Raw genomic sequence first — 22,370 nt, forward strand, 5'->3', positions numbered from 1 at the left:
TTGCAGGTGTAAATTGCAATAATAATTTGCTCATGTAGGTTGTTCACTGATGTGTGTTACTGATTTTATCTTGCCAAAATACCAGTGAAGCCTTGATTCACAAGACATTTAAAATCACTTCAGATCTATAAGCTTCAAAGAAAAAAAATCTTTGTTCAACAAGAAATGGACTTCTTATCACTTTAAGTGTATGTAATGCATATAGCATGTATGTAATGATAACAGGGGAAATGGTTGCACTGTAACTTAAGTAAATTAGTTTTCAAAATTTTCTCATGTAGATGTTTGTAGAAAAAGGAGAGGCTACGATCAGGGAGACAAATAGCATGTATGCACTGCTGTAGTCTGATTTTGAACTAATTTCTTCTGTCACTTTTTTTCTTCAGGTTTTTGTTACTGCAATTGTTCGTGGTATTTGAGGCACTATATCTCAACTGTGCTAAGTTCTCAGCACCTTAGTGTCAAGCAGTACACAAGAAAAACGATTAAGAACTTTCACTATCACATAGGTTCAAAATATTGTAAGAGGTTTCAAATGTTCTCTGTGCTGTAAGCTGACCCCCATCTCCCCAGCAAAGGAACATTTGGGTGTAAGACCTACCCTACACCACAGCCTGTGTAGGAAAACCCAATACTGACAGCACTGATAGTACTGGTAGCAACGTTGGTAGCAAGGTTTAGATCAGGTTTTGAATCTTCTGTCTTGAGTAAATGGTTGCCTCAACACCTGCTCTGAGCTCTGTGCAACACTCCTGTCAGCATCTGATCTGGTTGCACTGAAACTACTCTGCATGTACCTACATGAACTCAGCCCTTTGGATTTCTAAGAAAACATACCAAAAGTAACTGAGAAAGACCACATCGTATGCTTAATGATCTTTATCAATGACCTGGATGAGGGGATCGAGTGCACCCTCAGTAAGTTTGCAGACGACACCAAGTTGGGCGGCAGTGTTGATCTGCTCGAGGGTAGGAAGGCTCTGCAGAGGGACCTGGACAGGCTGGATCGATGGGCCAAGGCCGACCGTACGAAATTCAACAAGGCCAAGTGCCGGGTCCTGCACTTCGGCCACAACAACCCCATGCAGCGCTACAGGCTTGGGGAAGAGTGGCTGGAAAGCTGCCTGGCGGAAAAGGACCTGGGGGTGTTGGTTGACAGCCGGCTGAACATGAGCCGGCAGTGTGCCCAGGCGGCCAAGAAGGCCAATGGCATCCTGGCCTGTATCAGAAATAGTGTGGCCAGCAGGAGTAGGGAAGTGATCGTGCCCCTGTACTCGGCACTGGTGAGGCTGCACCTCGAATACTGTGTTCAGTTTTGGGCCCCTCACTACAAGAAGGATGTTGAGATGTTGGAGCGTGTCCAGAGAAGGGCAACGAGGCTGGTGAAGGGTCTGGAGAACAAGTCTTATGAGGAGCGGCTGAGGGAACTGGGGTTGTTTAGCCTGGAGAAAAGGAGGCTGAGGGGAGACCTCATCGCTCTCTACAACTACCTGAAAGGAGGCTGTAGCGAGGTGGGTGTCGGTCTCTTCTCCCAAGTAACTGGCAATAGGACGAGAGGAAATGGCCTCAAGTTGCGCCAGGGGAGGTTTAGATTGGACGTGAGGAAAAATTTCTTAACGAAAAAAGGGGTTAAAAATTGGAAGAGGCTGCCCAGGGAAGAGGTTGAGTCACCATCCCTGGAAGTATTTAAAAGACGGGTAGATGAGATGCTTAGGGACATGGTTTAGTGGGCATGGTGGTGTTGGGTCGACGGTTGGACTCGATGATCTTAGAGGTCTTTTCCAACCTTAATGATTCTATGATTCTATGATTCTAATTTAAGATTACTCACAGCTCCATACCATGAAAGTTAAATAATGTTTCAAATCACCTCTTCAGTCTATGGGATGCATCCTTCTGTTTGTACAGGATAAAATAGTTTTGACCACATTTTCTGAAGCAGAGTCTAAATTCCCATGTACACATAATTGTTCACAAGGACATGTGTATTTAGCAATGCATGGAATTAAGTATATTGCGGGAAAACTGCCAAGTTCATATATAAATCAGTTCACTTGTTACGTGACTTGATGTGCATCTCATTTACATGCACAAATCCCTTTAGTTATTGCTCAGCTAATTGTGTTGGCCTTGCCCAATCATCTGTAGACTTGTGAATGGCACCTTGCTACCTTCTGCCTGATGCCCCTGACAACAGGGTGCCTTGTCTGAAATGACCTCCAGCCCTTGCCCTCTCTTCAGGCAGAACCAACCTCAAAATTCCTACTTCTGTGATGCTCTTGGAAAAGAAAAGAAATTGGTGGTATAGCTGTTATGGATATTTTTCCACTCAAACGTGTCTGCCTGTCTCCCTCATCTCATCCCTGCGTAGTCTGACCCTGCATGGCCCTGGCCCAGGAGTGACAGATTCACCAGTACGTCTTTGTGCACACAGAGTTGTGTTGTAGTCAGTGAGTCTCTGTGCAGGTCCAGAGGCTTCCCCTAGAAAATAACCAGTAGCACTACAGTTTTTTTGATTGTAAGCTCTTAGAGAAAGAGAGGGAAATCCCTGGTATTTGTACAGTGCCTGAAACAAATATAGGGTCTTACTTGTGATACCACCGAGCCTGTTACTTTAAAGTGAACAGTTTCAGTTTGAGAACAGGTGTGATAAAAAAATTCCTGCAATAAATCATTGTTTGGTGGGGCTTGAAGATTGCTACGTAGTATACACTTGTTTCTTAAAAAAAAAAAGTCTCATTCTGTGCTCTACTCTTATAGGTTCTAAATTTAGCTTTTAAAAACTTTGATTACCTTAGTTACACGTAGAATATTTTTTACTTAATAATATTCTTTTTAATATTATATGCAGGTGGTCACTTAATTATTTATATGAAAAAGACAAAAACTGTGATTAGGTAATAAAAAGGTGGTGTTGGTTTTTTTTTCTCAAACAGCATTTCACATTTGGCAAAGCTGGAGAAATCCTTACAACGAGGCTTCGATCCATGGCATTCAGAGCAATTCTGAGACAGGTAAAAGCATTATATATCTAGTTTTCTGGAGCTTTAGAAATGCTTGTTTGTTTACATGCCATAAATTGTCTTTGTGTTTATTTATGCTGTGATCATATCCATAAAGATACCACACTGATTTTGTTAGCTCAGTTTAGAAACTGACTGGACTAAATCTTCATAACAGGTCCAAGTAAATATTTTACATGGTTTTAAAACCTTTTTATTAATATAACTAATAAAGGTCATCTTAAAACCAGTGTAAGAAAGCTCAGAGGTGATGGTAGTATTTATTTAGCTTATTTAGTAAAATCAAAGCACCCAGAAAAAGTAGGCTGTACTCTAAGAGGCTGAATCTGAAATTCAGATCAGCCTTCATGATCAGCTAACTCCACGTATAGGCTAGGATCCACAGATAATTACTAGTGAAGGTTATAGGACCTGGATATCTGACTAGCTGCACTCACTAAACGGGTGGCTGTTCCTACGTGGCAGGCACAGAGCCAAAGACAGCCATGGTAGTGGTCAGGGGTAGGAACAGGGCTCTGCTGTCAATAAAAGTACGTTCAGCAGCACAGTGAAAACTTTTTAAAATAATCAGCCTGAAATCCAAGCACAGCAGTCTCTAGTTGCTAAGCAGTGAGGAGGATGGCAAGGATCCTAACTGTGTGCATAACCAGCCTTATCACCGTCGTTTGATGGTTGGCATTAGCTGCTTCCTGGAGGTAGTGCCGCGGCGAGCTGCTCAGCATCCCTACTCTGCTGCAGTGTGTGTAACGTACCAGCACAAACTGGTAAGCCCTACCTGGGAGGCACAGCCTGCACTGGTACCTGCCCTGCAGGCTTGCCAGCTCTCCCAGTTCATATTTCAGCACAGCTACAACTGACTCAGGTATTTTTGCCCCTCTTTTGCTGCCATTTCTACCCTTACCAGTTGCTTTTCCTACTGAGTAATTTTTTTAAATTCACGAAGTATTTTAAGGAAATCTTGGTATTTAGTATCTTATTATCAATCCACAGCGTAAATTCAATCCTTCCCTGAATTTTTATAAAATTTTACTCCCAGCTGACCCAGCTGTAGGTCTGCATGTGATCCCAGAGGTAGTAGAAAGCAGAGCAATGTGAGACCAGACACATTGCTTCCTTGCCTTTCACGCGCTACAAACAGTGGCCTATCCCAACCATGCTAGTCTGATACATCGGCAAGTCTGGACCAAAGAGGAGGTTTCCAAACAGGCACAACCCCACCACTTCTTCAGCCCGTACGGCTGAGTGCTCTCCACAGAGGGTCATTTCCTCCTTGAGAAGTTCCCAGAGCCAACCTGAGCCACATCAGCTTCCCTTTCATTAACCCCTTTCACTGGAGGCCCAGATGCCCCTTCTTTCTGGTTTATATGGGAAGGGATTATAGGTCACCTCCTTGGAAATTAAGTCCCATGGGACTTTTTTGACTAGCCAAGGAGGAAAGTGACATCTCTAAGACCATGCTGAACCTCAGTAGATCCCTGGAGGAAGGGCTTGAAAGACCCTAAAGGTAACAGAGATGTTTTCATGGTCTCAGGAGTCAAGTAATGTCATTATATTCACTTTTCTCACTCTGGTGTGCAAGTAGTGGCCACCTGGCATCATGTTCAAGTATCAGACACTACAGCAGTGGGACCTGGGAGGATTTTGTGTATTAGCACCAACACATGTGGTGTGTTCTCCATATCATGTAACACCAAAGCAGCCATCTGGCTATGTGAACTTACAGCCACATTGAAGCTGTTTGTTTTACATCTTTTTTTCTTACTGTATTTAAGAATACAGTACTTTACTGCACTTAAAAATAATCCCTCGCCCACAGTAAAACCCCAAGAAGTCAAAATGTAGCATGGTTGTTGATGTCTAAAAGTTACGCATTTATACACTAATGGTAGGAAATATAAAAGCTCTTACAGTAACCTTATGAACAGTTATTACACAAAAATACCATACTGTTGATAAGAATTATGTGTGTATAAAGTAACACAAATACTTAGACTGTTTCATTATAATGATCTTTTGGTTTTGATATTTGGCAAATCTGGAGGACAGAGAGAGTGACTATTCTATTTTTACTTCCTGGGCTTAAATAAGACAAATGTTTTGCATTTGATTCAGACATTTTAGTTTTCAACTAAGTGCTTTAGAGTCACTGCTCCCTCTGACCACTTAATCTGAATGGTTAATGAGATACAAAAGTATATGATTGACAAGATTTTTTTCCCTGAAAATAGCGTCTTCCAGATGAGGAAGAGGTAGTCTTGAGTAATCTCCCAGCACTGCATATCATTTTACATATGTCTTCTCAGACACCACAGAGATTTTTGCAGCGACACTCAGACTTTCAAAACACTTCACAGCAACACTTACAGATTTCACAGTACTTGTAACTGACAGAGAATTAAGATGTATTTTTTAGCTTTATAACAGGAGAAAGTATATTGTTCAGTTAGTAGTCTTCACAGATGCATGGTATACATCCAAGTAATTGTCCCTAAATGGCACATTCCTTGGTATTGTTATTTAGTGAGAATCTGATCATCAAAAACATGTTAAATTCACAAGCAAAAATTTCTTGTAAAGCTACATTTAATATGAAATAATGTGGTGATGTTTGTGCTATTGCAAAAAGGATATACAGATTGTTAACACAACCTAGGTTTGAGTTTTGTGTTCCCATATTTTTATTAAATTTCTAGGTCTATTGCATTTACGGTTACGTGTAAAGAACACCATATCGTGTGTGTCATCCTGTTGTAATCCAAAGTGATTAAGTTCTCTTATGTAGCCTAATTAGGTGATGTGCAGACTAAAGTTTTTAAGATTATAATAACTCTATTTCACGTTGTAGGAGGTCGGCTGGTTTGATGATCCCAAAAATAGCACCGCAGCATTAATTACAAGACTTGCTAATGATGCTTCAGAAGTGAAAGGAGTAAGTAACAAGCACTGGCATTTTTCATATCTGGTTTAGCATGAAGTAAGTTACAGACTGGATTTGATAGGTGGAAATCCTGCACACACAGTCATCTGGAAGCTGTTATTATTTATTAAATACTATTTATTTTGGTGTCACACAAAAATTTAATATCAGAATAGTTGGTAAGATATATTTTTTATATATATATATATATCTCTGCTTTTAGCTCATACTAATGTTCAGTCCTGTTATCACTAGTATAAGTGATTCATCCAAGGAGTCCATTTATTTAAAGTTCTTTATCCAACCTGCTTAGATGTCTAGCCAGCATTGTGTTTCCATGTTAAATGTTGCAAATATTAACAAGATGCTTAAGTGTATGGCTCAAAATGAGGATTGCTCTCATTGCAGCACTGTGTTTGTTCACATGCTTAAAGTGGTCAGAGAGAAAAAATGGTCATCTTGGACTCCAAGTTAGGAAATGTCACGTTTTAGGAGACGTGGCAAGTTTGAAGTCATGGTTCTACGTATAAAAAATACGAGATTTATGAAATGTCATTGTGTTTTCTTGGGCAAAATCTGCAAACAAGGACTATAAGTCTGAGTGAATAGATGGAAATAGAGGATGAAGACTCGATGAGATACAGAAGGCTTGAGGGAAATATCTGTACAATAGAATGGTTTTTCAAAAGATAAAACATACAGTTCTGCAGAATATTTAGACCAAATTAAGCACTTTCAGATGTCCTCTGGTGAATAAATCTCAATTGTCTAGGTACAAATATTTCCTGTCTAGTTTTCAAATAAAAGAGGGTAATTTGCAATGGTTTCATTCTTTTGCAGGCTACACGTTCCAGACTCGCACTAATTGCCCAAAATGTAGCTAATCTTGGGACAGGGATTGTTTTGTCATTGATCCATGGCTGGCAGCTGACTCTCCTGCTTTTAGCCATTGTGCCAATTATTGCTGTAACAGGAATGATTCAAATGAAGATGCTTGCTGGACATGCAAAAAAAAGATAAGAAGGAACTGGAAATTGCCAGAAAGGTGGGTTCAGTGACATTTTTATCTGTTTTTATGTTTCACTACACAGTGCTGCTTAATAGGGACATTGGCGATGGATCAAGAATATACTCCCCAAAGAAGTAAAAGTCTGCATTGTTATATTGTTCTGACAAAATGGTGATATAGCAAATATGAAGCTGCAAATTGAAAACATGAGTTATTAATTTATGTTCTCAAATATTTTGTAACATTCAGAGCATACTAAGCATTTAAAAAGTCCTGGGTCCCTCACACCTGTCCCGAGTTTGCATTCGGGTTCCCTATTCTTTCCCAGCACTCTGCTTTTTTTCCTTTTCTTCATTTCTTTCCAGCTTATTTTCTTTCAGAGCCCCTCTCTTCTACCTGCCACATATCTTCTCTTTCTCTCACCTTGCAGTTGTCTGTGGGCTTAGTATAAAAAGGCACAGTATAGAAACCATCAGTAACAAGGATGCATGAAAACACACGGTGACAGTGTAGCTGCCCGTGCCCTGCAATCCCTTGCTCTGATTTTCATTCCTTCCCCTCTCAGCTGGGAAGGGAAGCAGGAGCCTAGGAATCTGCTTCAAAGGGAAATGTGAGTGTGGCAGCAAAGGTGGAGGGTGTTACTTCATTTCATAGCTTTCAGGAGAACTGTTTTCTCACTTCCCAAGACATGCTGTCTCAGGACAGACCGTGCTTTGTGGGGACTGGTTTTTTGACACACCTCAAGCAGCACAGCACCTGTGTGATCTTCTCTTCTGCCTTTTCCCTCCCTGCCGTTACACCATGGTCAGTTGTGCAGAGGAGTCTGGGCACAGCAAATCTTATTTTTTTTACGGAGTTGAAGGCTGAGAGTCATGTTTGCTTCCAAGCTGTTTTCTACACTTACAGTAAAGGCTGATGATTCACAAGCCTAGAGATGTTTTCTTACACATTAAAATAAGAAGTTAAAAGAGATTTATTTTTAGAAGAATATATGTGTTGAAAAAGAGAAACCTGTTCTTCTTTACGATAGGGTAATCCAGAAAAAATTCAGAATACTGTCACTAATTATTCGTAAAGTTTTGCCAAACATGTAACCTTGTTGAGTGCATTCTTATCCACTGAAATATTTTAAAGTTATCTCATAGTCAAGCTGTTTACAGCTGATTATCATTATCTCACGCCAACTTCCTTCGAGACTATTTGTAAGAACAGTTACGTAGAATTATAGAATCATAGAATGGTTTGGGTTGGCAGGGACCTTAAAGATCATCTAGTTCCAACTCCCCTGCCATGGGCAGGGACACCTTCCACTGGATCAGGTTGCTCAAAGCCCTGTCCAACCTGGCTTTGAACACTTCCAGGGAGGGGGCATCCACAACTTCTCTGGGCAACCTGTTCCAGTGCCTCACCACCCTCATAGTGAAGAATTTCTTCCTTATATCTAATCTAAATCTACCCTCTTTCAGTTTAAAGCCATTATCCCTTGTCCTATCACTACATGATTGTTAGGTGGTGACCTGAATATCTGGTTTTGGCAGACTATATTAATCAAAACAATTTTTTGCAGATCCCCAGTTTCTGGCAAAATTTAAAACGTATGTATTTCCACAGCAATTTAGCAAAATGTTTCACCCTCAACATATCAAGCAAACCTGAAGGAAAACAAGTTCCAAGCATCTACTTTTAGCTCTAGGTAAAAATCTGCTCTTCTCTTTCAAAGAGGGGTTCTTCCTGGAAAACCGCCTAGGGAGAAATGCCATCTTCACACATGAGAGAGAAAAATAAACTACTCTCATTGAAAGGTAGTGCAGAAACAACATAGCTAAAAGACAGTAAATGTATTTCATGCCTTCCTTATAAGCAGCAGAATTCATCATACACTTATTTAATGGAGTGAATTAGCTCCTGGTACAATCCACGAGCACACGATTTGGAGTGGTACAGACACTACGGTGGGCTTCTGTGAAGGTAGTGGGATTCCAGAGTGTACAAATGTTACACAGGTGACAATACATGACAAAGAATTGAGCTGGACTCCCAGGACCTAGGTGACTTTCTAGGCAGTGGATAATTTTTAATTTTCTTTTCCCATAAAATGAGTACATCGGAACTAAATTATAGGCTGGAATGAGTATAGTGGTCCGTGAATATACTTTACAAAATTGCTTTCCAAGGTGCTTTACATTTTGAGTTTTGATTTGCTGGATTCTTGACCAAGGCTAAATCAACTGTTGTTATTAAAAGATTTGCTGATGATATTACTTAACTACAAGTAAATCCCCTTAATATTTGGGGAGCATTAAGGAAATTAAGGCATGAGCTTCCACTAGTTTTCAATCAAGATTGGGTACCTAGCATCATTAATCATTTTGGAAAACTTCTACTATTTTTTCTTCTGTGGCAAAACAGGAAGATTTTCAAAGATATAAAATTAATAGGAATTAGATGCCAAGCTGCCATATGGGCCAGGAAAATCTCTCTCTACATTTTTAGGAATGGCCAGTGGGTTTGATTTTCCCCTTTAGGAGTTTTAAGTGGCATGGGGTTTTGAGTTTCTCCTTTAGGAGTTTTGAAAGTCTCCTGACATTCAAAAAATGCTGAGAATGCACCCTGGGAAAGATGGGTGAGCTCAAAATCACTAGTTGCTTTTGAAAATGTGGACATATGTTTACCCTGCAGTTCCAAATGCATTTGCAGGTGATGTAGGCTTGTTCAGTTTATCCTGACTGGGCTCCCGCAGCGATGACAGCTGTATGGCATCATCCTCATGACAGGTTACACAAGCCCACTGGAAAATAAAATCCCATTGCTGGCCTGTGCTATAATCCATGCTAATTGGATATATTTAACAGCAGCATATCTACAAATGTTGCAACCACGCTTTCAACAGTACTGTAGACGTACTTCTATTGCAGTTATTCTATTTATCAGATTATGTTTAAAAGTTTCCATGCGATCTTGTTTTTCTGCTGATTAATATCTGCTCTCTGATACAGCTTGCTTCAGAAGCCATAGAAAATATTTGAACTGTTGTTACTTTGACTCAGGAAAGAAAATTTGAGCTTATGTACGGACAAAGTTTGCAAGTTTCATATAGGTAAAAGAATGCTTCTTAAAAAAAGTTATTGAAATATTCCTTTTTAAAATGAACATAAATTAACACCAATAAACTGAATCACAATTTATCTCTGTCAATGCATCATAAAATCTTTCATTCCAAACTCAGCTCTGACATAAAAAATATAGATTATCTTTCCCTTTAAGGTAATGTTCTTGACATTTTAGGTAATGTTCTAAATTACTTCCCCCCCCCCCCCCCCCCCCCCCCCCCCCCCCCCCCAAATTCTCTATGATGTTGTTATTGGCTCCTGCAATTCTGGAAATGGAAGCATTTATTAATACTTATAATCACGAGCCCTTTCTTCTAAGGGAATCTATTGTCTAACAAACCAAAAGTCAGTTTTTACCTGTATGTTTAGGTAAGATTGCTATAAAAATCAGTAGGCTTTTCCTGAGGAAGGAACCAGAAGGGTAGACCTGCATAGCAGCTTCTGTATTTGCTCATTCTGCTATTTTATTGAAGTACTATTGCATATCATGTGAAACTTCATGAATTGTCACTTGCTTTAGTTCAGTCTAGATAAAGCAAGTAACTAGGACGAGAGGAAATGGCCTCAAGTTGCGCCAGGGGAGGTTTAGATTGGACGTGAGGAAAAATTTCTTTACTGAAAGAGTGGTTAAACATTGGAACAGGCTGGCCAGGGGAGTGGTTGGGTGCCCATCCCTGGAAAGAGTATTTAAAAGACGGGTAGACGAGGTGCTTAGGGACATGGTTTAGTGGGCATGGTGGTGTTGGGTTGGCGGTTGGATTTCATGATCTTAGAGGTCTTTTCCAACCTTAATGATTCTATGATTCTAAGCACAAGGATTTGTTCTATTGAAGTAGTTTCTCCTTTGTAGAAATTCTAAAGTTGTCCTCATGTGTCAGTTAGTTGAAATTTTGAATTGCAACTGTATTATAATTTTTAAAATAATTTTAATGAATGTATGAGGTGAAGACAATACAAATTGTACGTGCTCAAAATATTTAGAGTTAGAGCAATTTCTTCTTCTATCCCAATAGTCTCATCAGCTTTTGCAGACAGAAAGCAAACTGAAGTGTACAGGAATGATGATGTCTTAGGTTAGGATCTTACAAAGAGCTGGATATTATTTTACTTTTAAGGACTTGTGGTTTCCTTTGAATTATGGGATACTCTTCACGTTCTTGACTGCTACAAGTGAATGTACAATATGATCATGATTATATGTTTTCTTCTGTTACAGAAATTCTGTAAAGAAGGCACATATCTTCAGATTTACTTTTGCCCTTACACAAGCTATTATGTACTTTACTTAAGCTGGGTGTTTTAGGTTTGGTGCCTATCTAGTGAGAAATGGACATACGCGGTTTAAAGATGTGCTTTTGTAAGTATCTCTTTGTCAGGTTCTTTTTTGTCCCTGTGGGAGAATATGTTTCATTTTTCTGTAGGTATAATGAAATCATGGAGTATAGAACTGAAAAAATCAATGACTACTTCTGTCTTACATTCTTCAGCATTACATTCCCCTTCCTTCCTTACACTATTACGAATCCAAAATAAGTGATGCCTTTAGACTGTGTTTAGCTGTCTACATACAATTCCCCTTGTAATCAGGTTGCCCAGGGTAAAAGGAAGGCAACATGAAGACAGGCAAAGCAAAGCCATTCCTTGTTTTCATGCCCAACAAGGTTTCTTTAACAACAGAATCACACGGCTTAGCTGTAGGGAGCGTAGGTGGAAAAGATTAAAAGGTGAGTGCAGTAAGTAACAAGTGAAATTGAGTTGAGGAAATTATAAGCCCTGGGACAAGAGAGGTGGAAAGCAGGAGAAAGTTTCGGTGAACACGCAGTCTGGAAAATGCCCAGCCAGAGCTGAAAAAGCTTCTCTGAGTGTCTCCAGTGAGTTGTTCACACCAACTGGCACCTTTCCAACCTTCTCTTTCCTCCCTCCCTATCTCCAGCATCTAACCAAGTCTTTTGCTTTTCTCCCTGCAGCTGAAATCCCTGTCCATATTTGCCAATAGCCACCTTGTCTCCCATGCACATCCCATGCTTGCTTTCAGCACTTGCCACGCTCTTGCCTGGCAAAAAATGCCACTGAAGCTAAAGCTGCTTCTTACCCTGATTACACCAACCCCTTCTCAAATACCAGCATTACCTTCCCTTCCCCTACGCGTTCAGGGTGAATCCCTTCTCTTCGTGTATCTCCTCTCCTACTGCCCTTTGCTCATCCCCGATTTCATGCCTCTTTCTCATCTCCCAAAGGCCTTTTGCCTTTCTCTCCTGAACTCAAGGATTTGATTGTGCCTGGAAGACTGGGCCATTCAAAGAAAATGTGGAATGGCAAATTTCTCCATAATTCTCAGACTGCTCCGTAACTAATACCTTCAGTTTTACAGATGAAGAAACTGAGCTGCAAGGAACTATACATCCCACCACATTAAGAACATGCATTAAGAACAGAAACAGAAATCAACACATCCATTTCTAATAAATCCAGACAGGTGGGCAAGGAAGGGAAGCTTAGAGTGCTGCTCTCCTCCCTACAAAAAAATTATGGATTTTCTCAGTAAGGAAAAAAGTCACAGAGTTTGCAGTAGACAGCTCTTACCCTACCTCAGCCTTATTAATAAGTATTTATCTGAAGGCCCTATCTGCCCATAAAAGCTTTTCTTGCCTTTGCTACATCAATGTAAATATATTTTCCCTTTTTTAAATTTACAGTGTTTTTTCAACTATTGTATTTGGCGCAATGGCATTAGGACAAAGCACTTCTTTCACTCCAGACTATGCCAAAGCCAAGATGTCAGCTGCCCACTTGTTCATGCTGTTTGAAGGAGTACCCTCCATAGACAGCTACAGCAAGGAAGGAGAGAAGCCTGTAAGCAAGCACTGTGTTACGCACAGCATAGCATACTCCTCTAACTTATTTCAAGCCTGGTTTTCTTTTTTTTTTCTCCCACCCACGTCATAGCTACTGAGAACAAGTACTGTGAGAGCCCATTCACATCTGACTCATCCAACCAAATTGGGGTTAAGCTTTGCTTTGTGTCTTCCCCTGCCAAAACCTCACCTGTCTCTTGGTGAAACACTTTTAAAAGCCAGTGGAAATAGGGTTAATGCAGCAGAGATCATTTTTCAAGACTTTCTTGCATGAAGCTACCCGAGTATGGATCTTGAACATATAACTAGGCCTCTAATATTTAACCAGAAATTTTTGAGGGTAACTTATTTGCAAGTTGTCCATAATAGACTGTCACATACTTTAATAACCAACAATGTATATAAACATATGGGTGCATGTGGTCTGTCATATAACAGAGGACAGAACGTTCCAGAAAACTGTCACATATATATTATAAACCTTGTGTTTATTATGTGTATATATATGTGTATATATGCATATATACATATACACACATAAAAAAGGAAAATAGCTATGAAGTCTTATGAAGTATCATACATTTGAGCTGTTATGTTGGTCATTTGCATATGTCTATATTTACATTTTATATATACTGATTCATATGAACTATATTTCTTCTTGTGTAGGCATATATCCATATTACATATATCATATTACATTTTATAGCAAATTAATTAGAAAAGATATTTAAGTAGAAGGATTGATTCTGTGCGCAAATCAAAAAGAGCGGATTATTTTCAGTATCTTTAAGGACAAAAATGAAAAAAGAATCAGCGAAGACCATGCCAAGAATCTGAGCGAGGTCCTTGCAAAGCAGACAGAAGTCAGCCACCTAGAGTTATTGTTACTTTTGAAAATGTAATCTTGTTTAACAGATGGTGTAAGAGAAGCTGTCAGAATTTGTATTTACGGAGCAGAATTTTAATTAAAATATGCCTGCAGAGTAGAATATTTAGGATAGAATTCATGTTTTCACAATAGCTTCTCACTACATATTAATTCCAGGGAAAAAAAAGAAGTCTGATCCTTTGGAAAAACTCCCACTGACCTCCTTTATGAACGCTCTTAATAGTCTTTTATGGTCTGTTACCTTAGCCCAAAAAATTGACCTAACTCTACTGTTCCAATCAGAAAATATTTGGTGGAAACATAACATGCAACGACGTGGCATTTAACTACCCAACGCAACCAGAGGCCAAAGTGCTCCGAGGTTGGAGCATGAACATGAGAAGGACAAACTCTGGCTCTTGTTGGTAGCAGTGGCTGTGGAAAGAGCACTGTTGTTCAGTTGCTTGAGAAATTTTACGATCCACTCAGTGGAGAAATGGTAAGTGTTCCACATCAAAGTGTAAGTTGCGAGTACGTGATACATGCTTACTCTATTTTATTAATATAATATATTTGCTTTTATTTTTCCTCCAAAATATTCTCATTATATGTTTGCTACTCACTTTTGTCAATGTTTCTAATATAATTTTTTGGTAATATTTTTGAAAATGAAGGGCAGGAACACATGGATTTTCAATATTCTCTATGCAATCATGGGAAAAGTAGAAGAAAAGTAAAATTTCTGAATTTCCCATGCCATTTCAAGTTACTAGAACAAGATCCAGTGGAGAGAAGTTGCTACATTGGCCTGACCAGAGCCTACTGGTATCACTGAGGTTTAGTTTAATTGCAGTAAGGACGAACCGTTGGAAATTTAACAGCAGCACTTCTTAGGGTAGCCACTGAACTTCATTGCATCGTCACCCAGCATGTAAAAACTAAGTAAAGTGAAGATGAAAAAAACCTGAAAAGCTCTTTTTGGATCTTGAAGCATCTGGAGGCTGCAGGTAGATGTCCGTGCATTCCTAGGACAATTTTGTACTTGCCAAATAAAGTGATCTCATGTTTCATCTGTTTCTTCACTTACATCCGTATTTCATCCATAGTCAGGGCTTCAGTTCAGAGGATTTGGATCCTTCCTCTAGAAGTCAGAGAAAAATGTGACCACCGGACTTCCCAAACCCAGATATCTGCCTCCCACCATAGTCCTGACTCTCTGTGAAAGGCAAAACTGTCATCTGTAGCTCAAACTGAACTGCAGCCTGAAGTATGGGTAGCCTCCTTGACAGATGGAGGTGCTGGAGTGACCTTTTGGCTTCTTCTCCCTGGAGTTTTTATTTAGTTCCTGATGCTTGTCAATGAGAGTGGCCTTGAACTGTGAGATATCTTTTTCTGAGACTGGTAAAAATATTTATTCAGTGCTTAATCATTTAACTGCTTCTATTACAATCTGAGAATAAGAAGACAGATTCATCTCATCAACCCACACAGAAAACAGCTGGCAAGTCAAGCTATTCTTTACAAAGGTGTCCCTAGTCTCATGTGCACAAAAATACAATTTTTCTTGTAAAGATAGAAACATTTAGCCTATTATTTTTTAGTTGATCATTGTGCTGAGGAATCCAAACCTTGGGTTAGGGCTCTCTGCAACACCAGGTGCTGTATAAACAGAATGAAAATATGATCTGGGCTCCAAGAGTCCAATGTCCCAGTGCACGTCCCAGGCACAGGACGGTGATTTAGTCCACAGCTCATTAGTTCTGCTTTGGATAGAAGTCATGAGGATAAAGCAGAAATATGGACTGATGTTTTATTGTAGACAGATCTCTGCATAACAGAGACAGTTAAACTTATAATTGTGCATGCTAATGTCCAGATAAGGTACAGTGGGAGAAGAGGAGTAGTTCAACTGCTGATATATAGTTTTACACGTGTATCCCATCTTACATGAGCAAGTGGTGGCAGATGAATTTTTCTCTGACGTACAAGGATGATATTCAGTTATGGGATTAGGGACTACCATCCATTACTGTCATTTGAGAGGCGAGGACATCTGGCTCCCAGATCAGCGTAATAGAGATAGGATAAAGCTGCTAATAAAGGAAGTGGCTGTGGAAATACTTTGTGGTATAGATCTTCTACTGGTTTCTGAAATAGATCTTCTGTCACCAGCATAGTACCAAATGTCTCTAGTACTGATAGCAAGATGGCAGAGAAAGTAGATCTGTATAAGCTCTTTTAGTTACAGTGACAGACAAGTGAGGTGCAATAGAATCATTAAGAATATCATTAATACAGTGGCTTCATACAGCTGGAGTTTTTCCAAGGTTCATAGAGAGTCTGATGTTATTGTATTGACTGCAAACATAACTAGGCTTTAACACTCCTCTCCCCGTCTCTGCTGCCACGCATAAGCACCTAAGTTAACAGACTCAGGGCATGAAATGGCCTGAGTGCCTTGTCTGCTAAAGGCTTTAACGTCACTAAATTAAATAAAAAAAAAAACAAACCACAAACAGAATCCAGCCATCTAGGAAGTACTATGACTAAAATATATTATTTCTGACTTTTTAGCTCCTGGATGGCCAAAATGCAATGACGCTAAATATCCAGTGGCTGAGAGCTCAGACTGGTATCGTCTCACGAGTACCAATGCTGTTTGACTGCGCTATTGCTGAAAACATTGCATATGGGGATAACAGTCGGGAGGTGTCACATGAGGAGATTGTCAGTGCAGCAAAAGAAGCCAATATTCATTCCTTCATTGAAACACTACCAAAAATAATAAGGCCCTCATTTCCAACTCGCAATGGGGAAAAAAAACACAGTGTCTATTTATGCTTTCCTAAGTAAATAGGGGTTAAAAGCATTTATATTTCCGTGACTTACTGAATAGACATTGAAATTTGGGGGGGTTCTCCCCCCAGAAGACCCAAAGGACAAGCAGAGAGCTAGGAGGTGTCAGCAGCTCCTGGCTGACAAAGGCATCTACTATTCTTTGGTCAATGTTCAAAGTGGGCCATGCAGTGTGTGATAGTGGGCAGTACCTGTTGCTGAAGTGCAGCTGTACAGCTGGTTCAGTCTTTTATATGAGACTATTAAGGACGTTTCACTACTTCTGGTTTTGGTAGAATTTTGTAAATAGTTTCCTTAAACCCCATAACTAATAAAGAACTGAGGTACATTTGCTTTAAGAACCCAACCCTCTTCTTTCACCAGCAGAAAAATTCATCGTTGCTCAAATTAAAGATTACACAGCAGTCTTGAAAAAGCCCCGCTGACTTGCCAAATTGCAAAGCGAGGGACTCTGGGTGCAGAGGGTCCCTTCTGTCCTTCAGGCATTGAGGGGATCAGCTCTGAAGCACCTAGCACAGGTGCTCACAGAGGAGGGATGCATGTACAAAAACAGGGAGAAGGTTTGAGGGCAGAGGCACTGGAGACTGAACAGGTTGGTCTTTTGGGGGTAGGGAAAAGCACAGTGTCCAGCCTAGGGACAGCAGCAGCCTGTTAGGTAGAGCACTAGTGAAAAAGGGATGAGAGCTCGTTCATCTGTTCAGGTTTCGGGGGTTGTGTTTTTACAGGTTGATCGTAACTACATGTTCTAATTTTGCATTCTAAACTCCAGTAAGCGATGAGGATTAAGGCAGAGAGATGTACACCAGCAAGACGCCAAAGAAGTTTTCAGAAAAGCAGTTCTCTGGAAAGAAAGAGTAGCTTTTGCTTAATGCATGAAGATGCCAGCACTCAAAGGCAGAAGGAAGGTAGTGACATGTTTCTCAAAGTAGATGGGCCCAAAGCACCATTCCAGTGTTGTGGTTTAACCTGGCAGGCAGCTGAACACCACACAGCCGTTCGCTCACTCCCTCCCCTCCACCCCCAGTGCGATGAGGGAGAGAATCGGGAAGAAGTAAAATTTGTAGCTTGAGATAAAGAGAGTTTAATAGGACAGAAAAGGAAGGGAAAATAATAATAATAGTAATAATACTAATGATAAAAGAATATACAAAGCAAGTGATGCACAATGCAATTGCTCACCATCCGCCAACCGATGCCCAGCCAGTTCCCAAGCAGTGGTCACCACCCCCCCCAACCCACCCCCCCCAGTTTATGCACTGAGCATGACATCACATGGTATGGAATGTCCCTTTGGCCAGTTGGGGTCAGCTCTCCTGGCTGTGCCCCCTCCCGGCTTCTTGTGCACCTCCAGCCTTCTCAGTCGGTAGAGCATGGGAAGCTGAAAAGTCCTGGACTAGTGTAAGCACCACTTAGCAACAACTAAAACATCGGTGTGTCATCAACATTATTCTCATCCTAAATCCAAAACACAGCACTGTACCAGCTACTAGGAAGAAGTAACTCTATCCCAGCTGAAACCAGGACATCCAGGTATGACTCTTTCTAAATAAATGCACATGCAACCTGGAGCAGGGGAAAAAAGGAAGCCTGCTGGGATTGGCAACTGGCTCACTCCCACCAATGCAGAAACCTGGCTCCTAGTCTCAGCTTGCCTATGCACTAATGGGTGCAGCCAATTTCTGCAACCCCCTGCTTTAGTCTCAGCATCTTCAAAGCAAATGGTGCCTATCCTATGACAACAAGACTGCACAGCTTAACCACCCTGAGCTGAAATCAGAGCCCCTACTGCATTATGCTACTTCTGCACTGATTACACGTTTTTCCAAATCCACACAGACAAAAAAAAAAGAATCTGTTTAACACTTTATGCTTTAGTCCCACATGGTCCATACAGCATAAACTTAGTACAACAACTTTGAATCAAAATTGCTTTACTCCTTATAACAAGGAAGTTAACATCACGCTCATGAATGCATGCATCCACAGCACATAACAAGTCAGTCTAACAACTCACAGAATTTAATTTTGTTCTCTCTGGATACACTCCCATCTTCAGTTCCTCCAGGCAAGACAGACTGTCCCAGCTGAACAGGAAATTCTGCTTACAGTGGTGACTGAATGACATTTTCTCAATGATACACTTGCTGAAATAGTTTTCCTTTTTCTGTATTTCTGCCAGGACTTCCATGCCCCCAGAAATCCCCAGAGAGGCAGGGGTAGATGTGTGTAAAACAAATGCAAATAAATGCAAAATTACACCCTTCATCAGATTTCAGGCTGTTTCAAATGAGTGTTCAAAGCAAACTATCGTCATCGCTGTTGCAACCAGGTTTACTAACCCAATTATGGGGTGAAAGCTTGTGACTGTCAGACAGAACTTATAAAAAAAATAATAAAAATCACCAGGCATAGCTTGATCTAAAATCCTAATCTATCTCACAGAAATCACAGCATCATAAAAACACATGCTTCACTAACCGAGAGGTTTCAGAAAGTCATTTACCTCCGAGAAAGAGAGTGGGCTATTATAAGCACTCCAGAACAGGAATGGATTCTTACTCTGTAAGAGTTTTGGAAGACCTCAAGTCAACCATTAAACAATGAATGGTTGTCAGATTTAATTGAGACAGGACGTACAAGTAGTCCAATAAAAGCAGGGAAGACAAAGGCTGTAATAATGAGACCATTTTCTGAGGCAACAAGACACAGTATAACACACCCTGGCCTGTTACTCAGAGAAGTGACAGGCTTTGAGGAAGGAAATAAAAAGGGAAACTCTGTTCTTGCTACTGTGGAAAAAAATATGCAACAGAGCTTCCAGAAGGCAAAGAGAGGGGTTCAGTGTTAGCTGAGGACACAGTTGTTTCTGTAAAACAAATAATAATCTTTGATCTCTCTCAAAACTCCAAAAACTAGAGAAAAAAGAAAACAATGGGTACTTCAGAATCTCTATTTCAAGTTCACCTGTCCCCAAGATCATCTCTCTTTCACAAAGTTTAGTTGCTACACATTAAACAGTCCACCTGTAAATTAATCAATACAAAGCTGATTTTTAGAAGAATTTTATTTCTATGACAGGAAAATACAAAGCTGCTCAAACAGAGGAATCAAGTCTTAAAATCCTGAGAATCGTATCAAACTGCATTCAGCGCTTACTTTTATTGTGTTAAGCAGCAGACTAGCAGCAGTTCACTCGAAGATGAAAACTCTGAGGAATTTGGAACTCATATGCTGCTGTCTGTCTTTATTATTGAGAGCTCCTTTTTCAAAATACTTCAGGTTGTAGTGCTCTCATACTACAAATGTAGTGGGAACATCCCCATTCACGGATACAACATTTATTTGGTATAATCCCAATAGCAAAAATGAAAGATAACTTATAAAATAACATATAGCCTGATGGAGGCAGCCCTTCTATTTCATAAATCACTATGAAAAGGAAGCATAATCACCTAAGAGGATAGTGTGGTTACTCTTGAGTACGCAGTTAAGTGCTCCACTGGCATAAACAATATCAGTAGACTACAAAGTATTCTACGTGTTACTACTAAGATCATAAATACAAATCTCCCATAAATTCTCCAACACCCCGTCTCTCAAATACGTTTGCATTGTTGAGGCATATTTTAATATTGCATAGTTCTACATAGATAAGGTACTACTGCTTGCATTGTTGTTGCAAATAGCTACATTACTCTTAAATGGGTACTGTTACCACAGTAAATCCCATAAAAATAGGTAGACTTCACTTAGATCATTAAACATCTTAACTTGAATATAACAGTACTTTTGAGTAGCGTTTCATTTATAAGTACTACATATAACTCATGAGCTTGCAAAGGCTTTTACATTGTTATCAACCTTACAGCTGAGCTGCAACTGTTAATTGTAACATGTCCTGAAAGCACTGGAACACAGCTCTACACAGCACTTCTGCATCAGTCTCTGGACATGATTTCCAAGAAGAACAGGCAATAACAATCCTATCAATATAGAAAACAATGAAGTTACCACTCTTAATTGTCATGATCCAGGATAAGCGTCATACAAATTGCCCTGAAACGTGAAATTATTGACATAAATTCTGAAGCAAAAATTGTCACATAAACATACTGTCTCAACATTCAGAAAGGACTCAGATCACTAGTGCCTTCAGTAAGCAATAATGTTGACAGATCTTGAAACTAAATACTTTGATTTAAATACCCATTTCTACATACACAGTGACGTAACTTTTCCACTTATATTTGAAAATACTGTGAATTAGATTTCTTCTCTGCAACTAGTTTAAGGTTTAAAGTACTTTTTTTCTATTTACCCAATAAAAGGCAGATCTTTATCTAGTTCTATTTATCTTAACAGAGCCATAGATCAAAGTATAAATGGTTTGTATTCTCAAACTGAATCAAAACTGCACACAATCCATATTTAGCTTTGGGAAGAAGTCATTCAAATTACACCTAAATCACAAAATAGCAAGTTATCGCAACACATTATAATGAAAGTAGTTTATTAGATTTGGTAAAGAAGCAATATCTTTTGTCCATGAGACCAATAAACTAAAACTGGATCTTTTCAAATCCTACCATTTGATGAGAAGTGAAGCCAAATGTTTTAGCTTCTCCTTATTACTCAGAGGCCTGGTTTGTGTCAAGAGATGTCTGTGTCACTGCCAAGAATGACGGACAGTGTGCTCACTTGTACTCTATCTGGTCTATCTCAGTCAATTGCTACTTTTTTTAAAAAACGTCTTTGCAGGTTACATTTAATGATCTCTAAACCAAAAGCTTATTTTAAAGTTAACTTCTTTTGTTCCTCCCTTCTTTCACCTTCCCCACTCTTTTCTTTCTGCCTACTGTCAGTATCTTGGTGCTCACTTCACCTCCACCGTTCATCCTTCCTCCCACACATGCTTTCCCAGAATGTTAATGCCTCTATTCTCATGTACCTCACTTCTCAACCTTTTCTGACACGTTCAGCCATGTTTCTCCTGTCTTCTCCTTTCCTCATTCTAATTGTTAGCCACCTTTCCCTTTGTGACAGAGATAGAACCATGCCCAAAATGAAATTATACCCATACCTGTCATCTCTGATTGCATAAAAAAAGCCATAGCCATGAGGTACCATAGGGAGCACAGATCCACTAAACCTAGTGTAGCCAGTCAGACTAGTTGAAAGAATAAAATTCCCACCTCCTCCACTGTAAAACAAAACAAAACCAGCACTTTTAAAGATAATTTAAAACAAAGTGAGTTTTACAGAAAAATTATTTTGTCCTAGAGATCAAGAAATCAGCATGGATAAGGCCAATGTAACGAAGTCCTCAGTATCAAGGGATGCAACCTCCCCACAGGACAAGAACACGAATTACCTAACTGTGAAGGCATTATCCATATAAAGTTCTGGCACTGGCAGTCCTTGCTCCTGTGCTATGAGTAGGAGACCCAGAAGATGACGATCAAATCCTGTCAAATAAATGCAAATACTGCATCATTAACAACAGCATTTCCTGTTTTTCTGCTTCTTCTGGTCTGGATAGCTGGAAGCTCAAATAGCAGCTGAAGGACAGATAAACGAGAGCGTCTACTAAAAAACAAGATTCATATTGCAGCATACTAAAACATTTCCCAAATATTTGATCTAAGAGGCCTTCATCACTTTGAGCTTGTGACACTGAGCCCAAATGCAAATGAACTAAGTAATATAAACGCAGCACAGCTCCTGTGGAA

General features: G+C 39.8%; 1 protein-coding gene and 1 pseudogene across 1 annotated transcript in view; one reads left to right on the plus strand and one right to left on the minus strand.

Annotated features, from left to right (window-relative positions):
- The window catches only part of LOC103922454, a 42,246-nt pseudogene extending 25,608 nt beyond the window's left edge, over nt 1–16,638 (plus strand).
- A 3,049-nt stretch (nt 16,639–19,687) lies between these two features.
- The window catches only part of CROT (carnitine O-octanoyltransferase), a 36,620-nt gene continuing 33,937 nt past the window's right edge, over nt 19,688–22,370 (minus strand). The window contains exons 16-18 of the mRNA XM_009330597.1: nt 22,013–22,106; nt 21,722–21,841; nt 19,688–20,624 (exon numbers count right to left, since the gene is read on the minus strand). Coding sequence (XP_009328872.1) covers nt 20,504–20,624; nt 21,722–21,841; nt 22,013–22,106 — 335 coding nt within the window. The 3' untranslated portion in view covers nt 19,688–20,503. The remainder of the gene's footprint in view (nt 20,625–21,721; nt 21,842–22,012; nt 22,107–22,370) is intronic.

This window comes from Pygoscelis adeliae, unplaced genomic scaffold (genome assembly GCF_000699105.1).
Source record: "Pygoscelis adeliae isolate BGI_AS28 unplaced genomic scaffold, ASM69910v1 Scaffold27, whole genome shotgun sequence".
Classification (NCBI taxonomy): Eukaryota; Metazoa; Chordata; class Aves; order Sphenisciformes; family Spheniscidae; genus Pygoscelis; species Pygoscelis adeliae.